The sequence below is a fragment of the Patella vulgata genome, chromosome 6 (assembly GCF_932274485.2).
Source record: "Patella vulgata chromosome 6, xgPatVulg1.2, whole genome shotgun sequence".
In the NCBI taxonomy this organism is placed as follows: domain Eukaryota; kingdom Metazoa; phylum Mollusca; class Gastropoda; family Patellidae; genus Patella; species Patella vulgata.
Window position 1 is genome coordinate 49281627 of NC_065884.2, and position 23511 is coordinate 49305137.

The window sequence follows — 23511 nt, forward strand, 5'->3', positions numbered from 1 at the left end:
ACTGGACACAAAAATCTCAATCCTGTATTGTTTACTTAATGGTAAACAGCCTTTGTTAAGTATATAAAAAAAATATGATATAAAACACAAATTTATATGGAAAGTAATCACTGGGTGTGAAATAAACCCAGTGATTGCTTTCCATATAAATTTGTGTTTTATATCATATGTTCAGTTACTAAATGCCATATAAGGATTTTAAAAAAAATATATTAGGTAATATAAACCCCATTGCCACTTTGTATTGTTAAATAGTTTAATCATGTTTACATGCTCTAATATCTTAATGATATAAATTGAGATGTTCGTAAGAATTTTTAGATTAGGCATTTAGATCAGCAGACGGCCTCGGACTAGGCAGTTTATCAGCTCTTGATTTACATCATTTGAATAAAGTCTTTTACAAATATCCATGCATTGAGTTATTATAAAACGTATGTGATCAGCGATGGTTCTGAAATCTGTGTGGCACTTCCAGCACATTTACAATCCCCCACAACACCACCATTACTTTTAAAAAATTGAAAAGTTGAAAATATGGCTGCTGCAGTGATGGGATTTCACCCGTATTCCAGACATGTCTGACGCTAATATTTAATTGTGGTCTGAAACCGCCTGCTTAAATAATGATAAGAGTAATGCCCCTTTATTTTCTGTAAAAATGTCTGACAGAAATTTTTTTGAAATTCCATCACTGGGCTGCTGTAACAGTAAATGCTGAATGGTCTGAAATGACTTAATATTTTTATGGGGATTACAGATGCAGGATTTTATAATCGTGTTCAAGTTTTAACAGGTGCTTTATACACAATAGATATTCATATCACTCAATAGACGGTAAGGATATATACATACCATCATCAGTTAAATCATCTGGTCCACGTCTTGTCTTGTCACGTTCACGTCTCTGTTCTGATTGACGTTTTACATCTCTTACTGTTAATAGTTTAGGTCTCTCACGTGGTATAAGGCCTTAAAAAAAAACATTTTAAAACAAATGTAATATTTTCAGTATTACCTTCAGTCTGAAAAGATCAAACTGTGAACAAAACACAATTTTCTCCAACATCCATATCTGTTACAGGTTTTTGGTGCTACAATAATGTTAACTTGCACAAACCTACCTGTAAATGGTAGTTATTCAAGGTTAAAGGTTTTTACACCAAACTGTGAAATAAAAACTGATCAAGTTGATACAAACACTACTCACGGTGAACCATGCCAAAATATTTCACAATTGTTGACCAGTCAAAATGTGTCACATATAATAGTCCCGAATGACATGGTGCACATGCATGGAACCTACCGAGGAATCGCAACTTGTGGTCAAATACAGTATCTCATTCCCCAACTTACCATAAAAACGTTTTGTATTGTCATCAGCATCACCTATATCCCAGGCATCATCACCATCACCTAAACTATTATACATCTCACTAGGTGGAGCTACACTACTCTATAATAACAATTATATACCAACAAACAAAATTATAATAAAACCCAAATAATAAATATTATATAAATAAACTCAAATCAAATCAAAAATTAAACCAGCCATTAATAGCATAATGAAAAAATAAAAAAAAGTACTAAGCCTTTTTCCCCCTCAACCACCAAAAACATAGTTTGAAAAAAAATGATACAATTTTGGTTTTGTTTTAATTCTGAAAAGTTTTTGATGATCAAGTAAATCAAAAAAATACAAATATCATGAATGGTCTGATCAAACCAGAATAAGAAAAAAATTAAACAACAATTATATTAGATATTCATGACAAGATTCCACAGCAGGAACAAATTTCATAGCCAAGAAAAAACTAAATAAGAAAAGGGAAAATATTGTAGGACCACAATCTTCAAGTGTCATGCTCTGTAGATGATTGATCACGGCACGAGTCAACAGTAGGAACAACGTTTATAGTCAAGAAATAGTAAAATAAGAAATCAAAGTCACAATTCCTAACAAAACACAGTATGTTTAAATAATATTTACATAATTTGTATATGAACAAGCATTTTAAATCATACTGAAGACCCTGTCCATGTATCATTAAGTTCTATAAAGATTTCATTAAGTTCTTGGAAGATTTAAAAAAAGCTTTAATCAAACATTTTTTCAAATGGGGGGGGGGGGGGCCAAAGTTAAAGATGACAAGGACATCAACAACAGAAATGGTGACTGCTATGTCTTACTTTTATCAAATTCTGTTGTCAACGTGACAAAAATATAATGTTATAGACAAAACCAATTAATATTGCTTTAATAGATTATGCAGAAACCTGCCATATGTACAAATGCAGGACTTATTACATGTACATGTACATAGTATGTTGTTGTACTATATAAAGAAACAATCTAATATTATGAGGGAAAAAAAATATTCAGACATAGTTTACCTCTTGTCTTTGGTGGCTTATTAGAGGTTTATTGTGGAAGTTTCGTGGCGGAGGTGGAGGGACATCTGTATTCAGTTCATTTAATGATTTGGATCTAGCTCGATCCGTATCTTCTATTAATGAAGATGATCTGCTATGCATTTCAACATAGTCAGACTGATCTGTAGCACTTGTTCTCATTGGTGAAGACATTGTTGCATAGTTGGAAGAGTAAGCCTGATTGGCTGATTCAGGTTCAATCATGTTTATATTTGGCATAGATGCTGCACCCTTTGGTTGTCTTGATAAATCAATGGTTTCCATGGAATCAATATCTGTCTGCATATAAGTTTTGGCTTTCTTTAAAGCCTTGTCTTCATCTGGAAGTTAAAAAAAAAATATCTTTAATTCTGGTCAAATGAATGTATAGAACTGGTTTGATTTGATGTGGTTTTTTTTAATTCGTAAAGGAACAAGATTGTTTAAATTTTTGTTTCAAAATATTAACCAGAAATCAGATTGTTTACTAAGTTTAGTTTCATTTTTGATTTAAACTGTTGACTGCTGAACACAGAATCAGTTGTATTTCAACATCTTCTCTACAGGTAGTTTTCATTTTAAAGTTTAAGGCTATATAAAAGGGGTAGTCATTTGCAACCAAGATACCAATATATAAACCCCAACAGTAGTCAATGCCCATTTACAGATGAAATAATCTTCAGTAAGATCTTTGGGATAATTGTAGAACTGGAAAATCAAAGTGTCAAGAAAACAATGTCAAATAACGAATACACCAATAAGTTTTGAATTTTCCTTTATTTATCATTTACAGGGCTGGGCGGATAACTTTTGCCATTAGAGTATTCATAAGGTGCAACAAAGTGAAACAAGGAAGATGACATCTAGAAGTAATTAACGGAAATTAGACTTCTTTGTCTCACTAATCTAAATGATGCATATAAATTTAATACATATCAGATGATACTTTTGTCATTAGAGCATTCACAAGGTTCAACAAGTGCCGTAACTCTAGATGTCTAGCTCTTAGTCAGTTTAGTACGATTATTTTCAACTTATGGACTCGTATACGAACAGAGACAAATGGCCTTATGTAAAGAAACAGCATCTGCAATCGTTTTCTTGCATGAAAATAGTAAAGATGATTAAAACAGATTTGACAATTCCGTAGTGTCATGTTAGATAAAAGTGTAGTAGAAGTTTATATAAACATGAATATCTTTAATTTGTAGATGTATTTGCTAAGTGTTTTTGTTCTGTTGTAATTTTGAAATTCAAACTAAAATATTGACTCCACCTAGCACTGATCATTTAGTAATCATATAATACGTCCTGATCGAAGGGACTAAATTTATGTGTATTTATCCACTGATATGGATAAACCAAAAACTGACAAAATAGTTATGAAATGTATTCCCCTTTTGATCATTGAGAGAGATCATAGTCTTGACAATATTCTCATTATTCCACAATTGTGCCATTTCTGAACCCTCTCTTATAAAAATCACTTTGATATGTTTTTACCTTTATCTAATAATGCTGCTAGATTAGCACCAGAAGAAGATCGTCTGATAGTACTCATAGCTTCTTGTAATCGTTCACCTTCTTTAGATAAACCTGACATCATAGTCTGTACTTTAGCTAACTCTTTCTCCATTTTACGCTTATTTCTTTCATTATCATCAACCTTATAAAAGTATAATAATATAAAATAATAATTCAATACAGAATACCTTGCTCTTGAAAACATTAATTATGAAATTAAATAGGCTTCTTCATCTCACTAATGCAAACAACATATATCAATTTCAAAACAATCAGATGATAAATGTAGTCTGTCGAGTGTTCACAAGAAATTGTGGATGATGGACAGACGGACGGACGGATGGACGGAGGCGATGGCAATATACGACAGCATTTCCATGTGGGTGTATAAAAACTGGTGTTTTACTAGAATGTAGAATCCTGGTCTCCAATGAAACTAATCATATTGTGAATCATGCTATTATGAAATGGAAGAATATTCATATTAAAATACAACTTTATATTCCATCAATCTGTGTATTAAAATGAAATCTTAAATTAAATAATAAATTACCAATGATGGAGCACTGCGACTTCTTTGTAATTCTCCATGAACTTTAGTTCTCAATAATGCTACTTCATGATCTATTTTATTATTTTCTGCTGTAGTTTCTTCTAATAACTATAAAATAAATTTATTTATAATCAAAATTTAAGAAAAGTTTTAATTCAAAAAAACAAAACAAAACTGTGTTGAAATGATCCACCATGCACTAATGACCTGAGATGATTTGCAAATTGAGGGGTCAAGTTTCCCAGCATTCATGTCATTACCCTGGATCCTTAGATTTGTTTTTAGAAAAGGCTGATGAAAAAGAATGCAGATTAGTTTTTCTTGAGTTAGAAAGTTGGTTAGATCAAAATTGTAATCTAATTAGGACTTTCTGTGAAGATTAATATGATTCTTAAGGATATTGTATATTTTTAATATTCGAATTTCTTACTCTGGAAGCCTCCGCTAATTGTTGAGTTACACGAGATAATTCTTTTTCTATTGTTCGTTGTTGATGCATAAGTGCTCTCATTTCTCTTGGATCATCTCTCTTTTGATCTTGTTGTTTTAATATACCCTGTAGTGCTTTCTCTAACATTTCCTGTAAACAGTTACAAAAATTCAATGATTATAAACTGTTTCTGAATATTGAAAGCAGGCAACAGAAATAAACATTACAGACACTATTTTAATAGATTAATATTATCTCAAATGAGATCAATGCAATCAAAAATTAAGCTCTGAGATTACCAGTTCAATAACATAGATTTTTCAAGAAATCTGAATGTAAAAACTAACCTTATCTTCACTGAAACTAGTAACAAGGAATGACTGTTCTTGTAATCTCCGATCTAATTCATATAATCTCTCTAATTTATCCTAAAGACAAAATATAACAAAAAGTTATAGAAATTCCAGTATAAAAGTTAACAGTAACTGTATGATTATCTCCCTTTAGTCTTCAGAAAATACATATTAAAGAAGTCTGACATCTTTTTAAGATGATCATCTAATTAAAATATCTGACTAAGCATTACTTTGACATAAACTACACCCCCCTCTCTTCCAGTATTTTATGCTCCACATAAATTCAATTCAAAGCAAAAAATAATTGTACCTCTAAATCAACTTCTTCGTCAGTTAATTGTTTGATTTCATTCTCTATTTCTTCTACCATTTTATTTTCTTGTCGTTGTCTAGAGAATTGTATCATATCTTTTGGTTCAGTGTATTGGTCTGGTTGTAGTAAATGCTAGAAAAAAGCACTAAGATTAATAGTATGGGAATAAGTTTTCAAAATTATAATAATTAAGGAAATAAGTGAACTGTTGTAATCAAAAGAGCTTCAAAGATGTCATATTTATTATTATTATTTAAGGTAGAAAAATTTATAAATTTTCTTAATGCAAATTATAGCAATCGTGTGTTTTTCAGACAATATTTCATTTTTCACAGCTTACTCTGTGCTAAAATGTACTAAAATTGATTCTCTAACATTTAATTAAGAAAACCGAAGAAAATATCAATCTGATTAAAAAGACACTAATCAATGATTTTATAAAACAATGCAGGTAGAGCACACTTGTTCATATTTACTGCGGAGGATGCCAAATTTTGCGAAATTTAAATTCATGTTTGTAAATATGGAATGCAAATGGACCACTTTTGGGCAGATATTCATTCTGGAGATTCAACTTTCACAATACCTTATTTGCAAGGGATTTTAAATCCCACAAATAACAATCTGCAGCTTTAAATATATACACTAAAGAATTATTTGGCATGTACATACAACTATTACTACAGAATTTTCTGAAAGGTATTATAACTTTATCTAACTGAATAATGATATTTGGCTGTAAAAGTAAAAAAAACCCCAACAAATAATGCAATTGGTACCTACCCTTCTATATTGTGTTGCTAACATTAAATTATCACCACCATACAGACTACCCATAGTAACCATATTATCAACCAGATTTATAATAGGTTTATATACTTCTAACTGTAAAATATACACAATATACATGTATTATTCATTACATTAAGTTTATATACTTCTAACTTTAAAATATACACAATATAGCTTGTTATAGTCCAATCTGAACTACTTCCAGCAAAGGGAGCATATGTTCTCTTGTTTTGCTATACCAATACCCACCAAGCAGATAAAAATTGACAATGGATTGGTGTTTGTTTCGTTGAAAATCATACTATATATGTTACTGAAAATAGAATCTTTTAAAAAATAAAGAAAGCTTTGTGTATTTTTATGTATACCTTATTTTCTATTTCATCCATCTGATGTTTAAGATCTGTATAATTTTTATGTTCTTCTTCTAAAATACGATCCATTGCACCTGGAGAATTCTGACGTCTGAAATAAAGTTAGATTTCATATACATGTAAAAAAAAAATCAAAATCATTTTCTATATGTTCCTAAAACAGTTTCCATATATTCAGACATTTTGATCAACTTATAAGGACAAAAAAAAGTCTACAATTAAAATGTTTAACAGATATTTTGCCGATGTTGATTCTTTAAAATTTAAATAGTCATCATTATCAAGTATTTTCCATAAACATGTTCTGTTTAATCAAGTCACATCAAATCTTGCCTAATATCAAAGTAGTTCATTTGTAATTATAATCTAAATTTACTTACTGTTTTCTATATTCTTTTTCATTTGGTCGTCTTGATTCTAGATGTTGTTTATAGTAATCTCTAGCTTTACTTAAAGCAGCTTGATTACGACGTAGTTGTATTAATAGTAACACCAACTCATCATGCTGTAAACAACATCCCATTATATAAAACATTGTAACATTTTCTCAAATAAATTATAAATCTATGTATTTCAAGATAATAATGTTTAATATAAATACAAAAAGTTTCTTTGCAAAACAGTAAAAACAATTTTACAACTTTTTAAACTCTATATTAAATACTTGTTCTGGCTTTAACATTTATGACTTGTTGAAAGATGACATAGAAAATAGGTTAAAGACATTGAAAACACAGTTTTAGAGACAAGTTCTTCATTATTACAGCTACTGATCGTCATTGCACTTTTTGGAATATATCTAAATCTTCATGGCTTAATTCATGCTAAATTGCACTCAAATTAATACTCAATGTAATATAGAAAGCGAAATAAAATTATTAACTGTTTTAACAGTAGATAATCTCCCAGATTGGATTCAATCGGATTACAAAGAGGCCCATCAAATGATTTTAACATAGATTATCAACGCTGCTGACTTGTTTTGGCCATATCTCTAATATATTATCTGTATAAAAAGGATGCCTGATCTTGCAACTCATATCTCGACTTTGTAAATACTGAAAGGAATTCAACTATATTTGGATGGTGATTCAACTTTCATAATTTTGTAATTTGCAAGGGATTAAAAATGACAATAAGAGACTCCAACTGAATGAAATAAGGCAATTTTCAAATTATAAAATGTTCTACTTTATAAACTTACATTCTTTCCTATTAAATCATTGGCAGATATACTCATTCTTATGCGACTTCCATTTAATGGATATTTCTTGTTTAAATTCTTGATTTCAGTTGTTGTCTGAAAACCATAATACAATCATTTAATAATATTTAAAACATTTTTACTAGAAAAAAATGGATATCAATTTTAAAAGATCCAGGTCAGAAATCATTTTCCTTATTCAAGTTTAACAAAATTTACGTCTGAAAATTTTTCTTCATATCAAAATGTAGATGTAGATTATATTACATACCATCTTAATCTCAATTTTCACACGGATAGAAATAAGTTATGATTGAATGACATTTCTAAAACAATGGCAGAGTGAAATCATAATCAACAATCTGAACCTCACATGGTGTAACTTTGGCTAGGATTTATCAATTTACACAATGTCAAAGTTATTTGATTTGTATCAGATACTACCATCAAGATCATAACAATATATTTACAATTTCTAATTTAAACTTACTATTCAAATTACAATTCTATTGGTATTTAAAATAAAATTTCAGTCAGCCTTTTTTGGAGTAAAATATATAGATTTAAAACATTGTGCATCTTTTTTGCCAGCCTGCCTATATATAACAAGATCAGGGACATCAACGTAACTGCAATATCAAAATTTAAACTTACAAAAATATCTCTATCAGACATATTGGGATCTTCTTTAACTGTATGCATTGGGAAGGTTTTTCTGGGTGGAGCCTTCTTCTTATTAACAGTACTATAAATATCTTCTGTAAATAAAATTTATCTTTCTGTAACGCATAATTCATCTTAATTCTTTAAATGTGAAAACGGCTAAATATAGGTTTAACATTGACAAATGTTATAAGAGATTACTAGTGTATTAAAATTAAAGTAAAAAGAGATTACTACTGTATTAAGATCTATAATACAAAAAGAGATTACTACTGTATTAAAATTAGAATGAAAAGAGATTACTACTGTATTAAAATTTATAAAAGTTGAGAAATTACTACTGTATTAAAATTTACATATGTTGAGAGATTACTACTGTATTGACATTTATAGAAGATGAGAGATTACTACTGTGTTAAATTTTAGAGCATTAAAGATTACTACTGTATGATGAAATACAATATAATAAAGACTACTACTATATTATATATAATTAATAATACATATTATAATTAAAAACAACATTAAAACAATTTTTGTAAACAAAAAATAATTAATAATAACGATGTTTGCTGTTATTAATAATTCGATATAAAATAATTAACTCCAGTTATACAGTACACATTCAATCATTATTTTTTCGGCTGTTAAGACATGCTTGAGTGCAGTTGAGTGTTATTTTGTAAAGATCAATAAGACAAGTCAAGTCATCAAGTGCATTGGGACCTACTAATCACCAACAAGAGTGGGTTTTTTTTTGTTAATATTCAATTTCTTATAAAATTACTTAAATTTCGTATATGATGTGTAGAATGAACATATCTACAATATATCTTTCAATGTCGATCACTTTTTGCAATATTTTGGGAGCTATTGACAAAAGAAACACTCTTGTCAGTGATTAGTAGGACCAAGTGCATTACAGGCATCAAATTTCAATGTGCATAATGTTATGTTATTATATGTTATTCTAAACCTAAAAACAGTGAAACTCATAAATGGTGTAAATTTTCATTATTATATGCATAACTTTTCTTGTCAGTACAAGCAGTGGGGCTTTATTTATCAGGTGAATACCTGAAGTCTGCAGATAATCTGTCGTGAGATTTGATTGGTCAAAATAATTTGATATTTGCCACCTTTCATCATTTCTTGGAATCACAGCCGTACTTGCTAACTGGTATAGTGTGCTTTCAGATTGGTTGGTTGTTAATTCCCCAGGATGATTTATGGTGTCATGGTTATTGCGCCCACTTTCAGCATGTTTCATAAAATCTGCAATTTCTTTTAAAATGTTTTTTTCTTTGAAAGATTGTTTGGGTAGGGTCAGTTCAATTTTCGTACTTGTTCGGGGAATCTTGTCACTGTATCCACCATATCTTGGTTCAAAGAATGGATGCAGACGTCCTTGCCTTATTTTCTCAGCATTAAGAGTTGATGTTAGGTATTCATTTTTTAATGAAGGTTTATATTTTTCTCTGAAACTGTTGAAGGCGGATCCTCTTTCAACAAGATCAGTTGAATTATCAAGGTTAGCTGCATATGATCTTGACTGTGCAAGATGATGAGGCAATATCTTTGAACTTGTTTCAGGAATTTCATAAATGGGTGATGGCTCTGGATTTTCAGAGTAACCATGAAATTCGGCAGCCTTTTGCAATTTATCCAAAGTATAGTTTGTGCTATTCTGTTTGGAATATGGAATGTTCATGGCATAACGATCTTCGTAATCATTTATATTAAGCAGTCTAGTTATTGGTGGTGGTGGTTCTAGTGATGGAACAGCATATTTGGGTGAACCATTTTCGTAAAGTAAGTCACTACCTTGTAATGGTTGAGGAGACAGTGATGGATCTAGTAATGTTGAAGAAGGATTTGACAAGCTGATATGAGAAACTTGCTGAACACTAATATTAACAGATGACATTGTATTGTTATAACTTTGTACCAGTGTACCAGATGAAATTTTTGCTAAAAAAATTAAAATTAAACTGTATGGTCACTATTGATAATACAATACAGTGACAGTAAAATGCCAACTTTTAATTCTGTATTTAGTTACTGTAATTCATCTTGTTTTGCTACAGGTGAAAAAAATTACTATTTCCTGTGTCTGATGTAATAGCTTCCAGACTCAAAAAAAAAACAACTTAGTGCTTGGCTTCCAATTTTTCGTGGAACCGTAAGCATTATATACATCCAACCTCTCATATTACTGCAAACAACATTAGCCTACTGTGTTTAGTTTTTACCCTATTAAGTATTCCCTATCTGTACAATCTATTAGCCACCTGGGTGGTTATTATCCATGTGCCAAAACTATAAACCACCCAGTGGCAGTGAAGATTTGGATGGGGGGGGGAGCACAGTCTACAGTAGGTATTTTAGAGCTATGGTCGGCAACTTTTTTTGGGGGGGGGGGGCAAAACATTTTTTCAGGGGGGCTCCCCCCATGCTCCCCGCTGGCTATGGGCCTGCACCCAGGTACTTCTTGATTTCTGCCACCTTCAGAATAATTGTTAAAGCATATGGGTAGCTATTACATATTAGGTAACTACATGTATTACATGTATGTCTAATATGGGATTATTTAGAACTACATACTAATTTGATAGGATAGTAAATGAAAAATACATTTAATATTAGACTTGAATGCTGTGAATTTAAAGGCACAATATACATGTATACTATAATTCGTTGAAAAAAAGAAGAAAAGCCTAATAAAATTTGTAAAAGTCTTTATTTGACCTAATTGTTCAATTGCCGAACAAATCATACACAATTTGAGTATGTATTTATAGTAAAGCCACAATATGGATAACTATGATATGATGCCTTTAAATATTGCAGCTTATAGGCTTAAAGATACATTCCCGCGTACAAACTGGATGATTTAATGGTATATATGGACTAAAAACATATTCAAATTAATTAATTTGTCATAATTTTGCTTCAAATCCTTCTCAAACATTGTAATTGCCAAGGAATGTCCTGCTATAAAAATTCGATCAAAAGAGGTCATGTTTGTGTCACGTGACTCACCTCTCTCGGAAGTCAGAGGAGAATTCATTGCATAAGACAATGTTGTCTTAATCGCTTACTATTTATTACAAATATCGAATCCTAATTAAATTCTCGGATTATCCATTGCCCGCGTCTTTTTCCGTGATTTTTATCTCAGAAAGTGTTGTACGTCTAACTCTTTATAAAGTTTATCAACTTGTACATCAAGCGCTCAATGTTCGTATGCAACCTTTGACATGATGCATGCAGATATTCGTAATCGTCGGGCTGTCGATATTGGAAATAGTTACATTTTTGTCCTATATACGCTCTATGAGTGTTTTTCAGGGAATCCAGTATTTTTCTAGTAAGATTGGATATTTCTACTTTCCATATATACCAAAACTGCCATACTTTTATTGGAAATAATCACCCTATAAATACTTTTCTGGGAACCTATCTTTAATGTAGCAAACAAAATGGTACATGTAGCTTACAATAAGTCATGACAAATATCTACATGTATGTTACAGAGGCACTTTTACTGTGTCTAAGAAATAACAGATTCATTATTTCCTTAATCCCGCTATCAAAAAACAACAAATACTGTAGGAGTATGTATTATTCTACCTTTAAGAGGCATTAGCACTTTAAAGTTTTTTGTGAGTTGGTAAGAAAACTAATTTTTGTGAAAAATTCTGGGATATTTGATAATTAGTTGAGTGTAAGGTTATTTTAATTTATATACATGTATTATTCAAAATTCATTACATTTGTTTTCTTGGTCAAAGTGACAATGCCTCTTTAATAAACTGCAAATTCTACATGTATAAGAGTTAGCTACCATGAATCTGTGATAAACTAGTTATCAAAATATAGATCTTTTGTAGTATGAGACGTGACATCATGATTTTTCACAAAATTATACAACAAAATAGTATGCTAATTTTTCTGTCCTAGTACATGTTTTGTTCAATTTCTGTTGATATTTTATTGTATAAATCATTAAATCTACACATTCATTATCTGCCTCATTCTAAGAATGTTTTAATTTAGCAGACGCATATATGTTTGCTGAATATAAAATTCTTACAAAATTGGTATAACTCTTGTAGGAAATACTGATGTCACATTAAGGTACTGATATCATATTTAGTAACTAGTTTATCACCTACATGTAATGTAGTCATAACTGAATGAGATATCAATTTTTTTTATTGATTAATGTCAATAAAGTTTTAAATAATGTATACTGCAATTAATCCCCTCCCCCATCTTCATTAGCCCCGTGGGAGCAGAACAGCAGGACCTACATTGTTAAACACCATTTCATTTCAGTTATTAATATTCCTGTCAGTTTATTTACAATTTTCATAAATTTAGAAATAAAATAACTGATAACTTTATTGGTGTCATTTTGACAAGTGGTATGCCAAAAGTAAATAGTTCTAGTTTATGATTAACATACATGTACAGTGTAGTAATGCACTCTACTGTAAATTTGTGTCTGTCTAGGTTAAATCAATGACAAATAACATATACAGTTCACAGAGTATGTTAAATATTTAAACTTCAATTAAACAAAATCAACAATTATAAGAGACAGTTGTTGAACCACTATTAAATGGTCATACCATGCCAAAACTCAAGTAGGGTTGGTTTTTCCCTAGATGTTCTAATAATTGACAAAGACAGCCCTAATATCCTAATCATTGGATGAAATATTTTTTTTGCGTAACAAAGACAGCCATCATGGTCTAATCTCAAGACTTTTGCTAAACAGAGAATAGAATGTTGTTTGATTCAACGAAAAGTTATCCATTTTTACAGTTGACAATTAAGATTTTCCTATAAAGATGCATTATTCAAGATTTAGATCACGAACTGGAGTTCTTGCTATAACAGTTCAAAAACTGATAATGGAAGATGAATAGATAGAAAAATACATTCAAATTACTTTATTCTTTTATATAGCCCAGATCGTTCATTATCGTAGACTTGCAATAGGCAGATTCAGCTCTTAAATAATGCCCATTTAAACATACATTATGCAAGAGCTAAATCTGCCTATTGCCGGTCTTTCTTTTGGCCTTAAATGTTGTATAAATTATCAACTCTCGATACTGATGTCCAAAAGAAAGTATACACACTAAAAGTATGACTAAGTTTTGTTTAGATTAAAAACATTTGATAAAGAATTACTGAGTTTGTCTCTTGCGTCCAAACTCAACATTTCTAAGCAAAATAAAAATAATACTGTATACCATGGAAAAACGACTTTGGTTGATGCAGCACAAAATGCACAGTGTATACTTTCATGGACATTAGTATAGTATGAAGCAACCTTTACACCTCCCAGACCTATCTAGGATTATTATAGTGAAACACATTTTATACAACATAAATGTAACAAAATATAAATTAACAGTATTAGAACATACTTATATAAAAAAAATAAATATCAAAAATATATAATAAATAGTTCAAAATAAAATATAAATATGGCATTAGGAAAATGAAATTATATACAATTGTTAATAGTTAAAAGAGATTAAATGCATAGTAAAGAGGAATTAGAACTTTAATTTTTCAGTGGTGTTCAAATTAAATGCTGATTGTCATTTAAATTTTGAGACCAATTTGTCAATTCATCGATGTATTCAGATTCAGTACAAGTCATACACACTATAGCATAGAGCAATTTTCATACAAATCTGTTTTTTCTAATGAATAAATAAGACTAAGTAGTTTAGGATTATTTGAATATGATATGACTAATACATGAAATCAATTACAATCACTTTCTTGTTGAAAGGTCTAACTACTGCTGTAAGACTTCAACCCAAAATAACGCTTTAAGAAAAATATATGAATTTATATATGTATGCACCAAAGACTATCAGAACTAAAAGCTTATACAAAACATGCTTAACGATTTATCTTATGATAATATTGCTTACTGTTAGGGTCAGATGGTGGTTGACCATGCTGTAACTGTTGAACACGTTCATAAGCAGCTCGTAATTCTTGTGCAGAATTATCTTCCCATCTACCATCTTTTTGATTGTCATTGCCTATTGTTTCATCTCGTGGTAAACTGTTTCTTGAACTTGGATTCTGAAAATGGCAATACAATAACATTTAGTATCACTCAGAAATAAATATATAACTGTTTTAAATCTTTTTTTGTCTAGAAGAATTTTTATTATCAATAACTTCTTCAAATCCAATTTGAAATTATATACCGGTACATGTATACAATGTAACTATGAAAAACTGTGTATGCCATATAAATGGACAATATTACCAAGATATGCCATGGGTTCCAGCTGATTTAACAGTCATTAGTGCTTTTGAGAGGTCTTTTATTTTTATTTCAATTGGACAAGACTTGAATATCTACAGTTTCATAGAGAATGTAAAAATCATATTGAATGCAAATTTGTTTAGAGCTTTTCAAGGAGTTTTATGAATGCTCAATAAATATAAAAAATACCAAGTTCTAAATAAGTCAGTGCTAGGATTATCAACTATTAGGTTACTTTAAATTAATTATATTAATTTTCTTGGAGTGACTGGTGATCTTTAAGAGAACGGTATCCAAATGAACAAACTGGCATAGCCGTTAGACCCTTGATGTGAACATAATGTTGAATGTAATCTTCAAGGGAAATCATGCTCTTTGGATTGTTGTGCACATTATCAATGAAAATCAGACTTTTAATGTAATAATTACCTGTTGGGGTTGATTTTGATTGTTAGGATATTTGAAATATGGTGACTGCTGCATTCTTTTTCTTTCATTTTCAGCAGATGTTAAATATTGTTGAGATGTTCTTGGAGTTTTTTCTTTGGCCAATTCCTCGACCATCTCCTGTCTAAAAGCGGCAGGATAAGGTGGACGACTTGGTCCATTGTCTAGACTACCAGGTTCCTGGCTACCAGGATGAGTTCCTGCAGGTAGATTGATGTAGTTGGGTGGAATATCAATGGTAAGACCTGGGTTTCGATCAGGGGATAATGCTCTTCTTGGAGCTGCAACTGGTGGTCGCCTCATTTCTTTTTCTTGCGGTCGCCTCATTTCTTGTTCTTGTGGTCGCCTCATTTCTTGTTCTTGTGTTCTCCCCTTTTGTTCAGGATAGTTTAAACTGTTTCTGCTGCCAGGATAACTATCTCTTTGTCTGTTACTTGCATAACTTTCACGGTTTCTGTCTGGCCGAAAGTGGTCTTCTTGGACAGGGCCGCCTGGATAATTTCCATGCTGACCTCCATGGAAGCTGTTTCTTTGACCTGTGCTTCCTGAATAACTGTCTCTTGGTGCTCCAGCACCAACATTTCCATGAAAACTGTTCCTCTGGCCTGCAAGGCTTCCTCTTTCTCGTGATGGGTCTCCTTGTGGACCAGCTCGGCCAGGAAAACTGTCTCTTTGATTTGGCTGAGCACCTGCAAGGCTTCCACGATTACTTCCTGAGTAACTATTTCTTGGATCTTGGCTTCTGGTTTGATGATTTGGTCCAACATTCCCAGAATAAATATCTCCTTTATTTGGCTGAGCACCTACAAGGCTTCCACGATTACTTCCTGAGTAACTATTTCTTGGATCTTGGGTTCCAGTTTGTTGATGTGGTCCAACATTCCCAGAATAAATGTCTCTTTCACGATCACCTGACATACTGCCTCTTTGATTATCCATGTCTGGATTTCTACTGGATCTTGGAGCAGCTATGGGTCCTCTGGTTGGTTCTCGTGGATCACGACTATCATACATAATTCGGTTCTTGGGAATAGGAGCTTGCTGATTCCTAGCATAATCATTTGGTGGACCAAAACGATGATGTTCATCAACTGGATGTGTCAGATTTGGCTGTGACTGAGTTCTGTCTTTAAACTCTGGGAATATTCTGTCATCAGAAGGTTTTTGAGTAGGACCTGGAATGTTTTGTAAGGATGGATGATAAGCAGTATCAATGAAACGTCCAGGGTAATCTTTTCTATTTGCCGCCTCTCGTTGATTTTCTGCTCTTTTTGGAGAATAAGCACCATCATAAGACATTCTTTGTTGTTCTCGTGACATTTGTATATTCTGTGGGATTGATCCACTGTTTCTAGGGTCACCTCTTGAGCTTCCTCTACCATTATTATGATTTTGAGATTCATTATGGCCATATTGGTCTGGAGCTCTCTGCTGTCTGGCATCACTTCTGTTGGATGCAATAGACTGATATCTAGGATCGATGCTACGATTACTACCCAAATTTTGAGGCGGCTCATTATGCCATCTTTGCAGTCCCCCACCTTGAGGAGAGCTGCCATCACTTCCAGAGAATCTTTGTCTGGGATCATCTCGAGGCAAACTCTTTGGATCATTTGGTCCACTTCTAGTGTCAAAATTAGGATTACTGCCATTATTATCCCTAGATTCTGGATGAATCTGTGTATATTCCCCATAACCATCATCAGGATAAGGTCCGTGATTTCCATTTGGTTGTTTTTCCCTGCGAAGTTGTGGAGGACTCAAGTCCTCATCTGCTTTTCTATATGAACCTGGACTTTTCCACGACTTCTCCCATTCTGAAAGCTTTGTAAAGAAAGGTACTTCATCATCGGAGTCATCATGTTGTACTATTATTGGTGATTTAGGAATGAGTTTCATGTTATTGAGCTTGCTAAAATTTGTAAAATTATTATTTGGTTCTCTGTGGAATCTGTAAAACAAAAAGGAAAGAAACATCATCAAATTCAAGTCAAATTATATCCTCAGTTGTTAAAAAGTTTTTACATCAGTTCAAAAAAATAAGTTTAAAACTATTGTTAAGTGCTCTGTAGGACATTGCTGAAGACTGCAATAATGTAAAAGAAAAATATTTAACTATTCTAAAAATATTTTAGTTAATCTAAGCATAACATCTTAATAATAAATCGAAATGTCCATAAAATGAATGAACTGCTGTTATCTTCCAATATATAAAATTTGAATTTGTAAATATCAATGATGTATAAATTTGTAAATATCAAAGATGTATAAATTTGTAAATATCAAAGATGTATAAATTTGTAAATATCAATGATGTATAAATTTGTAAATATTAATGATATCTAAAATTTGTAAATATCAATGATATCTAACATTTGTAAATATCAATAATATCTAACATTTGTAAATATCAATGATATCTAAAATTTATAAATATCAATGTATGTTTGCAAATTTCCATGTCTACTTACGTAGGAGAGCCCTTCAACATGGCTGCTTCTTGAACACTTCTAACCCAGATATTGAGTTCATCTATAGAATCAGCTGCTAAATAACATGTCTTAGTATTCTCATGTTCAATCTAAAATAATTCAGTAAATCTCTCACAAACCATCTTTCAGCATTTTATAAACACAGGTATGAAAGAATCGAGATCTAACAAAGATGTCAATTCAATCTTATAACAATCTATTGAAATTCTTAATTCTCAATTCACAAACTATGAAAATCTGCTTTGTTAGAACGTAAAGTTTCCAAAATATTGTCAATTGGAAATTTATGTGGAAAATGGAGAGTTAACTAAAAGGGAAATACAAGTACCGCAGGGCTACAATTCCTGTTCAGAAAGCATTTCATTTTACTTGCATTTATGCTAAAGCAAAACAAATCCACAAGGAAGAAATTTACTTTTAAAATTAAACGTTTCTAAAATATGATTAAACTGCCTTAAATAGGATACACCTTCTCTGAAATATCTATGTAGAAGAGAGAGCATTACATTCGCTCATGATCCTTTCAATTTCAATAGCATTCAATATTACTAAAAAAATCTACATAACGAAACAACATGTACATATGTATGTTTATTCTTCACATATTTAAATGATTTTGAATTATCTTCATGTATAGCAAGAACAATTAATGTAAAATAATAGATTTACTAACCTTAAAAGCAAAAGCTTTATTGACTACATCTGATGAATCACAATTATTAATTCTGTAGCTTGGTAATAAAATAGAACCTAAAGAATGTTTTTCTTTTTCATCTGAAAAATAAATCATACAATAAAATCATAGAATTCGTTTATGTTACTCTATCACAACTCACAAGAAAAGCTTGATTAAAAAGATCACTGTTTTCAAGTATATACATTTAACACTGCCTACATAAACATTTTCTCTACCGTAGTGTATACAAAATCACAGTAAACAAAGAAACTTCATTTCCTTTTTTTCACAAATTTAATAATTATTATTACAAAATAATTTTGGATTAATAATTGAGGCACATGACAATAACAATATTAGTTAAGTTTTCACAACATATCGTATATGGTATTTACCTTTATAAAAGAAGAGAGCATATTCTGCTAAAACACACCAGCGTTTCCTCCAAGTTTTCTTACCAATACCACTACTTTCCTGAAACATGAACAGAAAGATTTGTTGAAAGACTATGAGACTTTTAATCTGAAATGAGATCTACAGATCCTGTAGGGCCCTTGATTCTTTTGTGAAGTTCTTTAGTTGTGGGAAGAACAGGAGAGCCCAGAGAAAACCCATGAGGTTAGACAGGTGACCGTAAAAGCAAGGAATCAAAACCATACCACTTGACTCAATGACAGACCTTATGATCTAATGGAATGCATTTATATGAATTAGGAAACATATATATATATACCTGTATGGTGTATAGTTATAATGACAATCAGATTAACCATAAAATTATTCCTTAGCAAAACAAACTTATTGTTATTGTTATAAACACTTACATATCTATGTAACCAGCCTTTTCTAGTAACTTGAGCATCAGGACTTCTCTTAGCAGCTGGAACCTGTAGCTTGATATTCCTAAATACAAATATATTTTATTTATTTATTTATATATAATATATGTAACTAAAATAAACAAAGTGTACAGCCAAAATGTTTTTAAAAAATCAAGGTTTGATACATGTATGTAACCCTAACCTAATTTTAGTACACCAGTACCCACACGAATCAAATAACATTCAATTTTGTATTCAGTTAAATTTAGATTAAGATAAACAGTAATGTTGGTTCATTGCGATCAAAGTACAGCAGTTTAGAATACATGTTAAAACTAAATGGAATTGTGTCCCAAAAAAATTAAATTGATTTAAAAGATTCACAATCTCTTGTTGTTTAAAAATGAACCGAAACAATTGAACATAGGAATTGAAATGGATATCTGAAAGCATTCTAATAATGACTTAGAATATTGAAATAAGAAAACTGCAGTGACCACTAATGTACTAGATTCAATCATTCCACCCGTCATGAAATGAGTTTTAACATCCTAATTAACACCTACCTTGATTTACTATTTGGTTTTGGTGATTTATCATCTGCTGCTGCTTCAGGTGCAGGACTGAAATTATTTTAAAACTTATATTTGATATCAACATAAACGGAGTTCAAATACTTCAGATGTTAAATGTTTTATCTCAAAGATAATAATTTCTATATAAATGATAATATTTTCCTATTTTTGAAACTGAATATTTACATAGTACATATTAAACATATAAGTATGTAATAAGACAACATGTACATGTAACTGTCCGATATATTGTTTTTACACCTGTTCTATTATAAAACTAATAGTGATGACACATTCTATCAACATTCAATTACATCAATGTAATACTATAACTTCATCACAGTCTACATCATATACATATAGATTTACATGGCTATGAGTCTCCTTATATCAAATTATATCAGATTTTCTACAGTTGATATTTTGCTTTGGTTTTTCTAATTAAATGTTAAATAATCAATATGAAACATTAGATATTTTCTGCCAAATACAAATGATAAACAGCAGCTTTAAAGGGTCTTGAGCAAGTATACCACTAAATAGTACATTTTATCATGCTACAATTCATTGATTATGTAGTATTCTTACACCTAAAATACAAACTGTGAAAATTAAGGTTCTCAAAAATATTAGTGATCAGGTTGAGAATAAGAGTGTCTCAATGTTTGGATTAATAATGCACCCTGTGATCATAATTGCTCTCCATTAATTAAACTATACAGTACAATATTTCTCAATCAAATATAAGTAAAAGGCTGCAGGATACATTGGATGTATTTCCAACACCTATGTGTGTCTCTTTAAAGTTTATGTATTCTCATTTCATTGTATACTTTTCAGAGAAGAGCATTTCTTTCTGGTCAAAGCAGATCATAAATGTCTCTGTATTATAACTATATAAAATTTTAGGGGTCATGTAATAAAAACAGATGACTATTCTAGATAGTACTATCCAGGACTTTACTAAGTCAAGATGGATGGTGTATGACTTAATGTCTTATTTTCTGAAATTAACATCTCTTGATGAGGAGAGATATCGCTATTTTGGCTCCTTTATTTATACCAGAGTATACTCAAAAGGGTTAAACAGATAATGCTCTCGACACTGGCATAGATGACAGGCTGTACCAATTACAGTGCATGAAACATGTGCCAGCAACACATAGTCACCCAATCTACAAAATGTATGCCTTTACAAATTGCACTGGGGTGAGAGGGAAACAGAGAAATGAGATACATGTTATTGCAATTAGACTGCTGTAAATACAATTCAATGATATAAATACATGTACATGTAAACTAATGGAAAATCAACTAAATCTCTCAGATGATAATATGTATATAGAGAGATTAGTATTCAAATAAAAGGGAAAGATCAAAAACTCTTCAATAAATAATCAATAAATATATAGAGAATTTCAGCATTATCCTAAACAACAACAAATAGACCTTTATTGACTATCAACTTACTAGCCATAATCCCTGAAGGTCAGCTTTTTATTGGACACACTACCAGTCACTGGATGTTCAAAGGTTGTTTTGTGATCATTATGACTGAAAAAAGTAAGAGTTCAATTATGATAATAAAGATTAAATATCAATAAAAAGGTGAAGGAAGGTGTTGAGACTGAATGAATCAGTGAAACGTGACCATAATACACTGTGTTCAATGAAATAGTTTGAATAACTATGGTTGCTTTAATATTTATGACATTGATTCATCATACTCTGACTAATAATGAGGACTGAGAAATTAGGATAAATTCTCTCTTACTAAACAAAGTTATAAACTAAATTTGACAAAATTCACTTACTCATTTACTTCCATGGTATGAATTTAATTTGAATAATTTAATCACTTATGTACATGACCTGCATGTATAAACTGAATTTCCAAAGACATGATGTTTATATAGGTTACAAAGTTCTATTGTAATAAATCTTACAAATTACAATTTAACCTGTCATGTAAATAGCTGCATTAATATGAACACATTCAATCAGGCGTGACCCAAAATACAAATAAATATATTGTAAGATTGTATCAGAGTACATTTAATATGCAGGTAGGTCTTTATATCTCTCTACAATGTCGGCCTACTAGTATTTATAGGGATCAAGTACATGCACATGTCAGTACTTAATAGTCAAAAACAACACTAACGGCCCCAAAAAATGAATGAAATCGAGTTCAATGCCCTTCTTTTCTGCTATAACAGTGCCAAGAAAGATAGACATGGTGTGTGCTATGGCATGCCAAGGTATAAACAGGGACTTTGCTTTTTGTCCCATCCAAAGGACTAGACACTGTTCCTTGCCAGGCAATCTACCACAATAAACAAGACACACCCACATCAATAGAACATTTTGGTGCATACCAAATTTCATATTTCACAAAAATTCAATCCCTTTAAAGTTGTAACAACTATAGATAAGAAGAAGATTACAGGTAATACATTTCATGCACAAGTAACTAACTATAAATACAGTTATTAGTATTTAATATAACTAAATAATAGACCTGTGTGTCCATCATTCATTATATTATATGGCGTCTTTGTGACATGACTTTACCATTTAATTACCAGTTAAAATAACTAGACATATATATGCCGACATGACATGTTAGATGTAAATATCTTGTATGAAGACAGCTAATGACCGTGTATGTCATGTTTATGAATACATTATAATATGACATTTTAAAATCTAATTTGAATTTGCGTAGGTTACAGTAGCTACACACATGTACATACATTGTATCTGTATAACAATCTAATAAGAGACAATGCCCCCAATATTCACTATTGTAGGTATATGTGTGGAAGAGCTCACAGTTAAATTATTGTCAGAATTGTCCTTATAAGGAAATTACTGGACTCAATGAATATATTAATTTTGATTTTTATACTTACTTGATAAAATATAAGTCTCCATCAGGTGTATAACCATGTTCCCAGCCCATAGGTAAACCTGTAATATTCAATATATTATGCTTACTATGATGACAGTTTTAATAGTATGTTTAACTATACATGTAGATGAACACGTAAAATGTTCAAGGTGAAAAAAGATGATAAGTCCAGATTTCAAGATTAGTTAGATACTGTAGAATGTGAAGTCAGCCCACTAAGCTGTAATTTGAGTAGTAGGATGAAATGAAGAGGGGTTTAACTTCATACTTTTTCTGCACCAACCAGGCAAATGAAGATATACACCATGCATTGTCCAATGAGGGAAATTTCGCCTTAACAGCAGTATTTCCATATACTCTTCATAAAGTTCTAAGTGCCATGGATTAATGAGCTAGCACCTTATTAGTGAGTCATTGTGGCTTCTGCCCCAGTAATATGATAGTTTGATGAAGTAGTAGCCTTTCTCCCAACCGAGGTAAAATACATGTATTTTACACACACATATCAAAAACAATAAATCAGAAATGAAGCACATTCTATGCAACAATGCCCTACTTGTCTTTATTGAATGAGAAAACCAGTTTCATGAAAATACGAATTTGGATATTTAGATAAAAACTGGCTTTCAATATCTCAACAGTTTGACCTCTA

The 23511-nt window shown here is 31.0% G+C and overlaps 1 protein-coding gene across 2 annotated transcripts in view; it reads right to left on the minus strand.

Moving 5' to 3' along the window:
- LOC126823425 (uncharacterized) overlaps window positions 1-23511 on the minus strand; it is a 44697-nt gene that overhangs the window by 11503 nt on the left and 9683 nt on the right. For both annotated transcript variants that reach the window (XM_050552264.2, XM_056101667.1), the window contains exons 3-24: window positions 22861-22918; window positions 21416-21499; window positions 19937-19993; window positions 19374-19452; window positions 18945-19023; window positions 18547-18647; window positions 17853-17962; window positions 15364-17332; window positions 14588-14744; window positions 8616-8719; window positions 7962-8057; window positions 7138-7262; window positions 6752-6848; window positions 6375-6476; window positions 5589-5723; window positions 5270-5350; window positions 4923-5072; window positions 4493-4600; window positions 3919-4081; window positions 2398-2756; window positions 1357-1456; window positions 856-972 (exon numbers count right to left, since the gene is read on the minus strand). In XM_050552264.2, coding sequence (XP_050408221.2) covers window positions 856-972; window positions 1357-1456; window positions 2398-2756; window positions 3919-4081; window positions 4493-4600; window positions 4923-5072; window positions 5270-5350; window positions 5589-5723; window positions 6375-6476; window positions 6752-6848; window positions 7138-7262; window positions 7962-8057; window positions 8616-8719; window positions 14588-14744; window positions 15364-17332; window positions 17853-17962; window positions 18547-18647; window positions 18945-19023; window positions 19374-19452; window positions 19937-19993; window positions 21416-21499; window positions 22861-22918 — 4431 coding nt within the window. The remainder of the gene's footprint in view (window positions 1-855; window positions 973-1356; window positions 1457-2397; window positions 2757-3918; window positions 4082-4492; window positions 4601-4922; window positions 5073-5269; window positions 5351-5588; window positions 5724-6374; window positions 6477-6751; window positions 6849-7137; window positions 7263-7961; window positions 8058-8615; window positions 8720-14587; window positions 14745-15363; window positions 17333-17852; window positions 17963-18546; window positions 18648-18944; window positions 19024-19373; window positions 19453-19936; window positions 19994-21415; window positions 21500-22860; window positions 22919-23511) is intronic.